The sequence below is a fragment of the Hetaerina americana genome, unplaced genomic scaffold (genome assembly GCF_022747635.1).
Source record: "Hetaerina americana unplaced genomic scaffold, ioHetAmer1.1.p SCAF_10, whole genome shotgun sequence".
Classification (NCBI taxonomy): domain Eukaryota; kingdom Metazoa; phylum Arthropoda; class Insecta; order Odonata; family Calopterygidae; genus Hetaerina; species Hetaerina americana.
This window is the reverse complement of record NW_027286070.1, coordinates 58,531,043-58,543,908: the sequence shown is the minus strand read 5'-3', so window position 1 is coordinate 58,543,908 and position 12,866 is coordinate 58,531,043. Positions and strand designations below refer to the sequence as shown.

Below are 12,866 nucleotides of genomic sequence, written 5' to 3'. Positions count from 1 at the left end.
TTTATTCAATATGCCATTCGGTCAATGTGTTTGATTTGCTGATTTACCACTTGAAAATAGTCAAGAGTACAGTTCGTTTTCGAGCCTTATTATTTAATGGCCCTCAATTTCAATGATTATACAGAGAATATCGTAAGAATACTGCTAAACATAACGTTTTAGTAGGTTTAATTAGAAAAATATTTCAGTAGTCATTTCTAAGACATCGAGCCGAAATATTTCAATGGAATTTTAACTTTTACGCCTTTACTGTATCTTCCGTAGTTTTTATTTCTTCTTCGACAATAAAGAAATTTCACAAAAGCAAGGCTGATATCGCTCATTGTAAAAACGAATTTCACAGATTATATGACCGTTTTTACTTTAAACAAAGCTTTTCAATGCGCAGTGAATAATGCAAAAACTCCGCGTTTTGCTACTTGAGTGAAGCTGAAGGATTTTCCTGTTTCTTCGTAACTACCTGGCACTATGGCCATGCTGGAAGAAGATGATTTAACGCTCGAGAAAATGGATTCAGCATATAATTATTTTTTATTAGATGAATGATGAAACGAAATATCATGGGCCAATAACAAGTTGTGGAAGTTTTTTCGCTTGTCTCTCAGTAGTGTTCTACTTAACACAGATCAAATTTAAATTTCATTGTCCAGAGTCATCTCATATTTTATCTCGAAAGGAATAAAACTTTTTAAATACCTCATCTATGAAATCACAGCTATTTATTAGTTTTATGAGATGTGATTGAAAGTCCTCTCCTTTTCATGCATTCCCGTTGGTTATTCTACCTTCCCAGAAATTGAAAACATGCGAACAAAATCCAAAACTATGTGAAATAATTAACATTTTTATTATATATACTGCTGAAATAATCATAACATAAAATTGTGTTTATCTTCCTCTTAGATTTCTTTACGAGTCAACGGTGTCCACAACTGCGGTGGAACGATCTTGAGTTCCGAATGGATTCTTACAGGTGCACAATGTGGAAAGTAAGTATATTTTAAATTTTCTCACTAAAGAGATAAAAGATAACATACCAAGTATTTTATCAATTGCATCAATTATAATTAATCAAATATATCATAACTTACATTAAATTATGTAGATTAAATAAACAATAATCTGCTTCAAACTCAAAGAAATTTAAACAACATCATCACCTAGTTGAACCACTAATGTAAATAGAACTCTTCTCGTTGTTTATCATCATCATTAGTATTTCAATCCTAAAATTAGTTTACTCCTGTTCCTATCTATTCAGCGTTAATTCCCTCACCCCCAGATAGCTTTTCTGTTTCATGTCTTTCTTGATTTGTCCTATGTACTCTCTTGGCCTCTCTTGTGGGATCTTTCCTCCAGTTTTCCTTCTTTTATGTTTTTAGCTAGTCATTGCCCGATCCATCTAATTATTCTTTTCCGGAGAGTTCTCCATATGGTCCAATCCCCTTCTGCTCTTCTATGCAATTCCTCGTTTCTCATCTTGTCTGCCCATTTAAGCTTCAGAATTTTCATCCCACACTATGCTTTAATGGATTTTATTCCTCACGGGTCCAGTTATGTAATTTTTCATGTGCCTGGTCAGTAAAGTGTTATGTTGCTTCCTTGTTTGCATTCTCATGTTTTTTATATATTGTTATTGCCTCTTTCGCATGAACGCCTTCTTAGCTTAAGTTATTCTTTGCTTGTTGTTGGTCGAACTTCTTCCATCTCAAGTTATACTGCTGCCCAGATAGATTAAGTAGTCCCTTCATTTTTCCTGTTTTAGTTATCTTCTTGTTGATGCTCAAGTTATATTCCCGAAGTATTTGGTCAATAGCATAGAGTTGCTTGAAGATCCTCTCACGTTTCAAATAATAATGCGATGTCATTTGCGAACCAGAACATGTTAATTTCTTCGCCGTTCACCTATACTCCGTTGGCGACCAATTGGCGTTAAATTGGCGTTAAATTGGCGTTAAATTGGCGTTGGCGCCCATTGGCGTAAAAGAACCAAAAGAGCGGCGCCAACTGCGCCGCTCTCTTGTGGTTATTTTATTGCCTCTTCTAGTTGAGCTTTGGATAGTGTAGGTGAGAGTTTGTAGTCTTGTCTAACTCCTTATTTTCATTACGAGCGCATATCAGGACAATATGCGGATCCACTATTAAGAAACTCAGCTTCATTAAACGAATGGTGGGGAAATGTAGTTCTATAGAGGGCTTTGTTTAGACGAAATTGTGTCCAAATGGTCCATTGTTTTATTTGACTCATCACCATATACATATTAAAATGGCCATAAAATTTATAAGTACATGCATACACAATGAGTGCACGTGCAATACACTTCTATACATATTGAGACGGACGGATACGCACATTACGCACAGATATACATATCTACACAAATATATGCATTCATACTATGCACAGATATATAAATAAATATGCACCTACACATGCACACATACACAAGGTAAATTACAGTGGATAAAAAAAACAATGAAATAGGAAAAGTCTAAGAAAATAATGAGGTTTGTGGGAAAAGCTAGGGATAACTTGGCGTTGCTGACCTAGTAAAAACCCACGCAGGAAAACATCCACGAAGAGAAGGGGGATTGAAAAACCTGCGGAAATCCTATAAATGAGAGGAAAGATGTATAATGTTTTTTTTCACATAGTATACATGTTGTCATGTCACAGATGTAATGAAGAAATTAATAACATCAATCACACATGAAAAGTAATGAGAATCATTTAAACTACAAATAATGACCATGAGGTAAAATCCTACAGCTTAAGATGGCAAAAGGAAAGGTGGCCTGTATAGCAGCAGAAAGGAGGAGCAGATATGCTGGTTAAGTTTTGTACCTGAGGAAAATGAACTTTTGAGTGCTCTCTTAAATGTTGTTGTGGATGGAAAATTGTTTTATGTCGTCTGGGACAGAGTTCCACAGCCTATTTTACAGATTTCCGTGCGATAGTGTGGGACAAAAAGTTTCTTGTCACTCCTAATGTTCCTGTTGTGGATTGAGCTGATTTGGAGGAAATTTTGGTACAAACACTTAGGTGTGGGCTTCAAACGTATCCTGCATAAAATTGAAAGAATGTGTAGATGCCCGCTACCCTCTAATTTTAGCCACGATATTCTAGTAAATGAGTCAGAAAAATGATCGTATTTTCTAAGATCACATATGAACCGCACACAGGAATTATGGGTCCTCTTGAGTTTGGTTTTCAGTTCGCCTAAAAGGTCTTGGTGTACAACATCACGGAATCAAAATGGGGTATGAGAAGAAAGGATACAAGAAGCATCTATAGGGATGGATTTGGAGGGTGCTTTAATCTTTTCAATGAATTCAAGGATGACTTTATTTTTCTACATAGAGAAATTGCATGATCAGTCCAGGATAATATTTCATTCATAGTTAGGCCTACATTATTTACTGTCCTCAGGTATGGTATGATAGACCTTGCGATATCAGTGGTGGGAGTTCCTCAATATTATTTTAGACTTTAGTATATGGTATCCAATTATAATCGACTGACTTTTGATAGGGTTTATTTTCAGTAAATTTTGTGTACCCCATAGTAACAAAGAAGGAATTTCTGAATTAATTTAATCAATAATGCTATTTAGGTCACGAAGGCGGGAGTGGTGTTACATTTTTAAATCATCGGCGTAAAGGTGATGATTGCAATTAGAAATACCTTTACTAATATCGTTTATAAACAGGGAAAAAAGCAAGGGTCCAAGTAGGGATCCTTGTGGAACACCTGGTGTATTTGAAGCCACCTTGAGGATGATCAGGTGTGTTGACTCTTTGAAACTGGTTACTTAAGTATGAACGAATTTATTGTGAAGACGAGAAAGAAAAATTCAGAATATGAAGTTTTGCTAAGAGAATATCTTTGTCGACAGAGTCGAAGGTTTTCGTAAAGTCTAGGTGAGTCATTGTTGTCACCTTTTCGCGATCCATGGATTGTCAGATGTCATTTTTTATCTTGAGGAAAGCGGTATCTGCGCTGTGAGAGGACCGATAGCCAGATTGTAGAGGATCAAGTAAGTCATTTTTATTTGAGAAACTTTGAGATTTGTTCATGTATGAGTCTCACGAATGCTTTTGATAAAGAAGGCAAAATGCTGATTGGCCTGTTTTCGGCTATGTTAGGAGGTTTGGCTTATCTTGGGATGGAACTGACAAAGGCACACTTCCAAAGAGAGGGATATGTTCCAGCAAGGATAGATCAATTGAAGATATGAGTTCAAGCAGGAAGCACATTGGGAAGTAATTTATGTATAACTGAACTTCCGTCAGCTCCATCTGAAGAAGACTTGATTTTTATAAGGACCTGCAGGACGCATTTTTGTGACGGGAGAAATTTTGAATGAGCTTACAGCTTAAACTGGAGTTGGTCCATAGCTATACAGATTGCATTAGAATTCATATTTTCATCAAGATCGATTTTCCTCGGCGGGGTTGAGAATAAACGGTTTAGATCGTCTGCAGAAATGTCCATAAGTAACGAGTGTAATGCAATGAGAAAGTAAAATAGAGGTGTTATCTCGATCTAGTTAGACTACATTTGGAATGCACCGCAAGTATTTGGGATCATTGGGAGAAAAAGTGGGTAAAATAATTTGATAAAGTTCAAAGGAAATCCGGTAGATTATTCAAAAATTGTTACGATATGAAGACGAGTGTGATGGACCTTACAGAGGAATTAGGCTGGGAGCCACTTGAGATGCGAAGAGAACATGCTAGATTTAGACTTACTACCTTGATCAAATATTTCCCGGAATTTATTCAGAAAATTAAAAATACAAGTTTATTCATCTAAATCTATATTGTCCCCTTCAAAGTAATCCCCATCGACTGCAACACACTTATGCCAGCGCTTGATCCAATCCTCGAAACATTTTTTATATTCGGTTTTCGGTATGTCCATCAGTGCTTCCTGCGATTTTTCCATTACTTCCTCTCGGCTGCTAAAACGCGTTCCCCGTAATGGTTTTTTAACTCGATTGAACAGAAAGAAGTCACAGGGAGCCAAATCAGGTGAATTCGGTGGCTGTTGGATGGTATTTGTTGCATTTTTCGTCAAAAAATTACGAATAATGATAGCACTGTGCGACGGTGCGTTATCATGGTGCAAAATCCACGAGTTTTCTGCCCACATTTCTGGTCTCTTTCGGCGAATTGCTTCACGCAAACGTCTCATAACGCCCAAATAATACTCTTTGTTTACTGTCTGGCCTTCTGGCAAAAATTCATGATGCACTACACCGTTGTAATCCATGAAAACCGTCAGCATTGCCTTCTTTTTTGACTGAAAACGACGTGGTTTTTTTGGTCTCGGCTCATTTGGTGAACGCCATTCACTTGCCTGATGTCTGGATTGCGTGTCGTACTCATAAACCCACGTCTCGTCTCCAGTAATGATCCTTTTGATGAATGTGGGATCGGATTCAGCCTCGCAAATCATGTCTTTTGCGACGTCAACACGGTCTCTTTTTTGCATGAAATTGAGGTCTTTTGGCATGCTACACGACGGAAACCCAAATCATTAACCACAATGTCTTGGGCGGATCCATAGGCAATGTTCAAGTCCTCCGCTATTTCTCTGATGGTTAATTTGCGGTTATTGACCAACATTTCTTTTACTTTATCAATTTTTTCACCGACTTTCGATGTCGATGGTCTGCCACTGCGTTCATCATCTTCGATTGACTCACGACCACTTCTGAACCGCTCGTGCCACTGGTAAACGACCGTTTTTTTTAGAGAATCGTTGCCGAAACACTTTTCCAACATTTCCAACGTCCGTGCGCCACTAAATCCGTTTTTTACGCAAAATTTAATACAAGTTCGTTGTTGCAAATTTAAATCCATTTCTGCAATTGTAAAAAATCGCCAACACACACAGAGATAGATGTACTCTTGGCTACGTAACTTTTGCAAATGTCAAGTTATGACACTAAGATTTAAAGGGAATATCAACAACAGATGTACCAATTTAACAAAAAAGACAGAACTCAAATCGGAACGATGGGAGCGCCACACGGTGGTTATTCCGGGAACTTTTTGATCAAGGTAGTATAGAAAGGTTCAGAACAAAGGACCTTAACAATGATACTAAAGGAATTATTATGGCTCCACACTATTTACGTAGGTTAGAACACAAAGGGAAGATAAGGGAGAGTAACTCCAGTACAGATAGATACAAATATTGGTTCTTTCCCCGGACAATGAGGAATCATAATAGTAAGGAACCTAAGTCACAATAGAAATACTGAAGACATTCGCCTGACAAGTCAGGACCAGATTAAACGCTGCGTAGACATAAGGTATATTCTTAAGCGCATGTGAAATTTTAGTTGATAGTGTATTTATTTGCACGCGAACAAATTTAAAGGGTTCTGTATGAATATGTACGCCCCTGTGGGTGTAGATTGAGATGAAATTGTTGCTTTTGCATGTAATTTTATTTTCTTTTACGGGTGGTGACCAAACAGCCCCCGCCACACGCCCTTGCGGCGGCTTGCAGGGTATTATGTAGAAGAAGTATCACTTTAAATTATTTAGCACATTTTCATTACTTTTGTTCAGGGGATTCCAGACGTCAGAACTCAGCATTGTGGCAGGATCAAATCTTCTAGACGAAGGTGGGAGTACACATGAAATTCTAGAAGTAATCATCCATGAAGATTATACTGTAGGACAAATGTGGAAGAATGATCTATGCGTCATAAAGGTGAAACAACGGGTTTTTGTATTTTTAATATAAGATAAAATTATTTCGCTTAAACATAACCTGTATCAAAATTTTTAGAATAACTGAACATTATAAAATCGCGAAAATATGAAATTTTGAAAAAGGATATTTGCTTCTCAACAGGTGAATCCACCATTTGCCCTGGAAAATGGAACTGCAGCTGTTATTCTGGAAACTAACGCCCAAGATCCGCCAAATAATAGCAATGCAACACTTGTAGGCTGGGGATCCTTGTCTGTGAGTAATATTGCATTCTATTGGTATTGCTGTGGCTTCTATTCACTTATTCTAGATCCCTAATTATCCTTAAAAATAATTTCGTGCATATTACATCTCCTTCTGAAGATAATTACTATTATAAACTCATGATTACGGAAACATCTCCGGATGTGCTCGGGGACTGTGTGTGTATATATATATATATATATATATATATATATATATATATATATATATATATATATATATATATATATATATATATATGTGTGTGTGTGTGTGTGTATATATATATATGTGTGTGTGTGTATATATATATATAATGGGCTGACACAATATAACACAAATAGAAAAGAATAGACACATTTAAAAGAACACTCACACGGTAAATTGTTCGAGCTTTCGGCCCTCTCAGAGGCCTTCTTCAAGAGAGCACTCTTGAAGAAGGCCTCTGAGAGGGCCGAAAGCTCGAACAATTTACCGTGTGAGTGTTCTTTTAAATGTGTCTATTCTTTTCTATTTGTGTTATATTGTGTCAGCCCATTATTGTGCCGCTCGTGTGAGTTTTTCCGTACAATCGTTATATATATATATAGTATATATATATATATATATATATATATATATATATATATATATATATATATATATATATATATATTTATACATTATATATATAAATATGTATAAAAGAAAGAGAAAGGTGGTCCAAGCCACCTTTCTCTTATTTGCGAAAGTTGGCTTTGACCACCAAAATTCGAAACCGAGTAAGCTTCTTTCTTTTTTTGTGTGTCTGTGTTTTTGTCTTTGCCCACTAGTGCGAGCTTCATATACATTATATAAAAAACCATAAACCCATAAACACAGTAATCAACCCGAAGGTCGGTTTGGTAGGTGATGGTAGAGTTCACCCAGTACTAAGCCCGACGGCGTGTGAAATTCACACAACAGGGTAGGGGGGTCAGTTCCTTTCCCTGTGTCGGTTATGGTTTCCCTGGCAGATCTGGTACCCGAAAAATCACATATGCTGGAACTGCAGGTTCCCAGAGTGGCTTTCCCGGGAATTGAACCCGGGTCCTCCAGTCAGTAGTACAACTCAGCCCCTGGACTACCGCGACACACACATACTACGACACACACATACTCGTATATATTTCGATTCCTGGGCCAGGTACTCTGGGCACCTGCAGCTCCACCCAAGCTATGTGATTTATCGGGTACCAGATCTTCTTGGGAAACTCTAACCGGCACAGGGAAAGGAACTGTCCCCCCTACTCTGGTGTGTGAATTTCACACCCCGTATAAGGCTTAGTATTGGGTGAACTCTACCACCACCTACTAAAAACCGACCTTCGGGTTGATTACTGTGTTTATGGTTCATATACGAGGGTCATCCGGAAAGTAGTACCCGTTCGTGAAATAAAGACACAAAAGTAAATATTAACAAACATAAAAAATTTTATTTGAAAGAGGATACTTTAAACTACTTCTCAACATAATCTCCAAGCAAATTAAGGCATTTGTCATAACGTGTGACAAGTTTCTGTATTCCTGCTGCATAGTCCTTCGCCGCCAGCTCATTGAGATACGCGAGGGACCCATCTTGCACAAATTTTTGCATAATGCAGATGGTGTTTAACAAATTTCATGAACAATTGTTCGAGAAACATTGGGAAAATGCTCACAGATGTCATCAATTGTGACGCGCCGATCGTTCCTCACGAATTCGTCAACTGAGCTCACCAGTTGGTCTGTAATGACAGACGGTCTCTCCGAACGCTCATCGTCGTGTGTGTTCCCCCTCCCCATGTTGAAGTTGCGACACCACCGCCGAACAGACGACTCGTCCATTACATTGTCTCCATACACCTCCTTTAATTGGCGATGAATATCACATGGGCGAACGTTTCTTGCATTGAGGAATTTAATCACTGCCCTCACTTCACAACTGGCGGCGTTCTCAATTTTTTTAAACATTGTAAACAATCACAGAAACAACACAGGCAATGCTAGCGTCACGCAACTTGGCTCAGAGAAGGCAGACAAGCCACTGAAGCTATCTGACCTCGTCCAGCGGCTACTCGCGTCGTCAGCACAAACGGGTACTACTTTCCGGATGACCCTCGTACATATATTCAAACACGAAATCCCGCCAAACGGCGAACAAATACTCATTCACATAGAAATAGATATAAAAAACGGGATAGGAACACATATAAAGAACGAACACATTAGAGGCGGGGAAGGCGGAATCAGGCAAATCACGAGTGTGAAAATATTTCCTAGACCGGGACTTGGACGCCGAATCTTTCCACTTGCCGGGCGGATGCTCTCAACCACTTGACCAATCCAAGAATCCGTTCCCTTGCACCTTCCGCACTAACTCAAGTGTTCGTACATCACGTGTTCTATCTTCTTTCATTACTCGTTGCTCGGTCTTGCAACTTTTTCGTGTCTTTGCCCACTAAAGCAGCCAGTCGGCCTTCTGCTTACCCCGATGTTCTTTTTCAACCGTCGTCCGAAGGAAGGGAAAAGGAAAGGGCTTCTTTGGCATCCAGGTTGGCGTTTGGACGCTTCGAGCGGTCCCACGGGTAACCTCGGTGTTTGGCAGCTGTCTGATGGCTTCATCTCCCACATCTATATACGTGCACATATGTTTGCGTCGTCTGACGTGCTTTCCTGTTTCATTCTATATTTCACAAATATGGCTCATTCCCTTCTTCTGGCTGCGTGTGCCTTAAACTTCACAGCACCTGCATTTTATAACGTTCCATGATCGCTTTAACTGAGAGCCTTTTCACTTTTGTGTCCATCCATTTCTTTGGTATATGGAAAAATAGATCCCGATCATCACGTCTTGACCAAGGAATCAGGGCATTTGGTTTCGTAAATTTCAATCGTTAATACGTACGTATTCCTTAGTAGCTTAGAATTCAGACCATTGGCGCTAAATTTGAACACCTGTCGTTCAATTTATGGTCAAAAAATCCTTTTACTAAGTAAAGTCTGCACCCTTCACCATGACTACTGACCCTGTATTGTCATTCCTTTTCCCCATTTCCAAAAGCGTGGCAGAATTCTAGTGAATGAATTCTAGTGTCAAGCGGTAGAACATTGGCACCAATAAGATCAAAAACTTTTAATTACATTATAACCTAAGTCAGTTTTGAGCGATTATTATTGGTTATCGACGGGAATTGATAAAACAATTTAACATTAAGTTACTTATAAGAAAATGAATTCAAACTATTTAATTGATAATTACTGACACTGAGATGAATATGATAAACAATGGTATCGATGGCTATGGAAATGAACACTTAGTGTCTGTCCGTAAATGTGATCTCCATACATTTGCTATTTTGCTAATTGTTCATTTTTTCAGATCCAGAGTCAAATTTCTAATGACCTCCGGAAAGCTGCCTTGCCGATAGTCGAGCGTACAGCGTGCCAGAAGGACTATGGGATCGATGCAGAAATTTATGAATCGCAAATATGCGCTGGAGGAAATGGAGACAAAGACGCCTGCAGGGTGAGTCGCCGTTAAAATCGTATGTCTCACTACTTTCATAGGAATTATCCATTTGTATCCTATATGATTTGTAGACGTGATGATGCATGAAAAGTTGGTCGCGGGGAATGCGCATTTCTGCTAACAGGCATCTCTAAAGCCATTTGTTATTACGAGAGGAATTCAATCCAAAGCTGATTGATAGCCATTAGGTTGGATTTTATCTGTTCCGCATTAATAACATATCCACTTGGTGTGGCAAGGGAATGATCGAATATCATGATAATTTATCTAGCAAAGCGTCCTGAAGATGCACGAAGTGCTATAGTAGCACGCCCTTGTAATAATTAAAAAAAAACACTCTTGCCAACTGAAAAGTATATCGAATTTCATTTTATAATCCTCAAAATAACGGATACATTATGTTCAACTCAAGAGACATGCGTTAATCTTGATTGAATTGGATTTATAGATTAATATGTGAGAATTGAGGAGAAAATGGCCGAAAAATTAAGGACAAAGTAAAAGAACGCAAAAATTATATGTATAATTACGAAATCAGACACCTCACATTGATGTCTATAATCACAGAATCACTATACCGCCCGTTAAAGAAAAATATTCAATCAAAAACATTCATTTCCAATGATTAATCATTTATTAGTTGACGATTTTTTTATGAAAAACTGAAAAAAATAAAAATTATAAACAAAGAACAAACCAAGTGAATAATAAAAATAAGGACATTTTCTTTTTTTATTTTGTTCTGATGATAACATTTGTAATATTTCACGTTTACCAGATCATTTCACTTTGCATGTAATATGAAGTTTTTTTTCGTATGCCTTGTGCGTAGTAGAAAAATATTTGTTCAATCTTTTGTTTTCCCCACTTGCGAATATGGCTATATTATTTCCGACGGCCATTATCGCACGAAAAATTTCTGAAATGGCCAAGTTCATTGCAAGTCAAGTTCCGCAAAACTTTTGTTCAGATCTCTCTTAATTGAAAAATTTAGCGTAAGTCATTTTTCAACTTTCATGAAAATATAAATTTATTTTTTGAAAGTCATTTTGGTGGTGCTATTATGGATCACTAACTTCTCATGGTCTCAGGCATTAATTTTTCGGGCATTTGTGAAATTAAAGGAAATATATTTTGAGCGACTTCATCTGAATGCCTCTTTTTACCCATATTCCAGGGTGACGGTGGTGGACCACTTTTCGTCGATCAGAAGCAGGTTGGAATCTTGTCATGGGGGAGGCCTTGCGCTTATGCTGGATTTCCTTCAGTTTATACCAAAGTATCTCATTACATCGATTGGATAAAGCACCACACCCAGTGATCATGAATGTACATAGCATTTAAGTGATTATATGCCAAATTTTTTATTAATTGTTTTTTATTACACAATTATTAGGTAGCCATAAAGTCCATTTCCACCCTTGTGCAACAGGAAAACTTGATACACACAGTAAAAAAAAGATCAACTTTGTGTTTCCACGATAAATGGAAAAGCTTTTCCCTAACACAAACAAAATTTTACTCAAAAAATTATTTCAATCATTCAATAATTTAATACATTTTATGTCTTTGAGCAGGTAGCCTACGATAATTTGATCATTTTTTCACCCTTTTAAAATTCTCTTCAATCCACTTTTAAAACATGGGTTGAAATCGGACGGTCTGTTAAATTTTCTAGACTTGACTACATGCCTCCAGCATAACGGACAGCAATTCTCTATTCATTGGAACACTACAAATATTGACGAAGTTATTCATTCGGATTCATGCCGCCCCCAAATACAAAAGAACGCCTCCTTTCATTCAATGGCCTATTTTCTAGTAAGTATGCCCCTTTCCAGTAACAGAAGACCCTAAATATTTAAACATTACAACACTAAGGTAACGAGCCCTCACGCGGCCTACTCCTTTACTTTTTCTATTCCATAATCAACCCAAGTGGAGCAGAATAAAGTCCAACGACAAAATTTCTAATCCCATTTTTCATGCTACCCCAAAGATTAGATGCCCCGCATAAGATTTGCTTTCATAACATCACAACACTGAAACCGCTACTGATTTACACGAAGGATCATTTTTCATTTTAGCACTTGTGATACAAGTTTTGAGAATAATACCTCATTATGTAGCCTTCCAAAAGGAAAACAGATTTGTATATGCATACATATCATGGCATATCTTGCATACCGGCGCCGGCCTTAAAGAGATGAGCAAAAAAAAATTAATGCAGTATCTTCTTCTGGAAATTCATTATAAATGTCTCCGAATTGTCCAAGGGGTTGTTAAGAAATTGAAGTAATAGTAGTTTCAGCGGAGGCAATTGACTGCTGAGATCATTTGCGCCATTAGGGATGATGGGAA

At 37.7% G+C, this 12,866-nt stretch overlaps 1 protein-coding gene across 1 annotated transcript; it reads left to right on the top strand.

Moving 5' to 3' along the window:
* Window positions 1-3,256: 3,256 nt before the first annotated feature.
* On the top strand, window positions 3,257-11,826 carry LOC139700338 (trypsin-1-like). The gene is made up of 5 exons (XM_071598978.1): window positions 3,257-3,261; window positions 6,586-6,730; window positions 6,875-6,988; window positions 10,356-10,502; window positions 11,683-11,826. Exons 1-5 carry the CDS (start codon window positions 3,257-3,259, stop codon window positions 11,824-11,826), a joined length of 555 nt encoding a protein of 184 aa, XP_071455079.1.
* The last annotated feature ends 1,040 nt before the right edge of the window (window positions 11,827-12,866 follow it).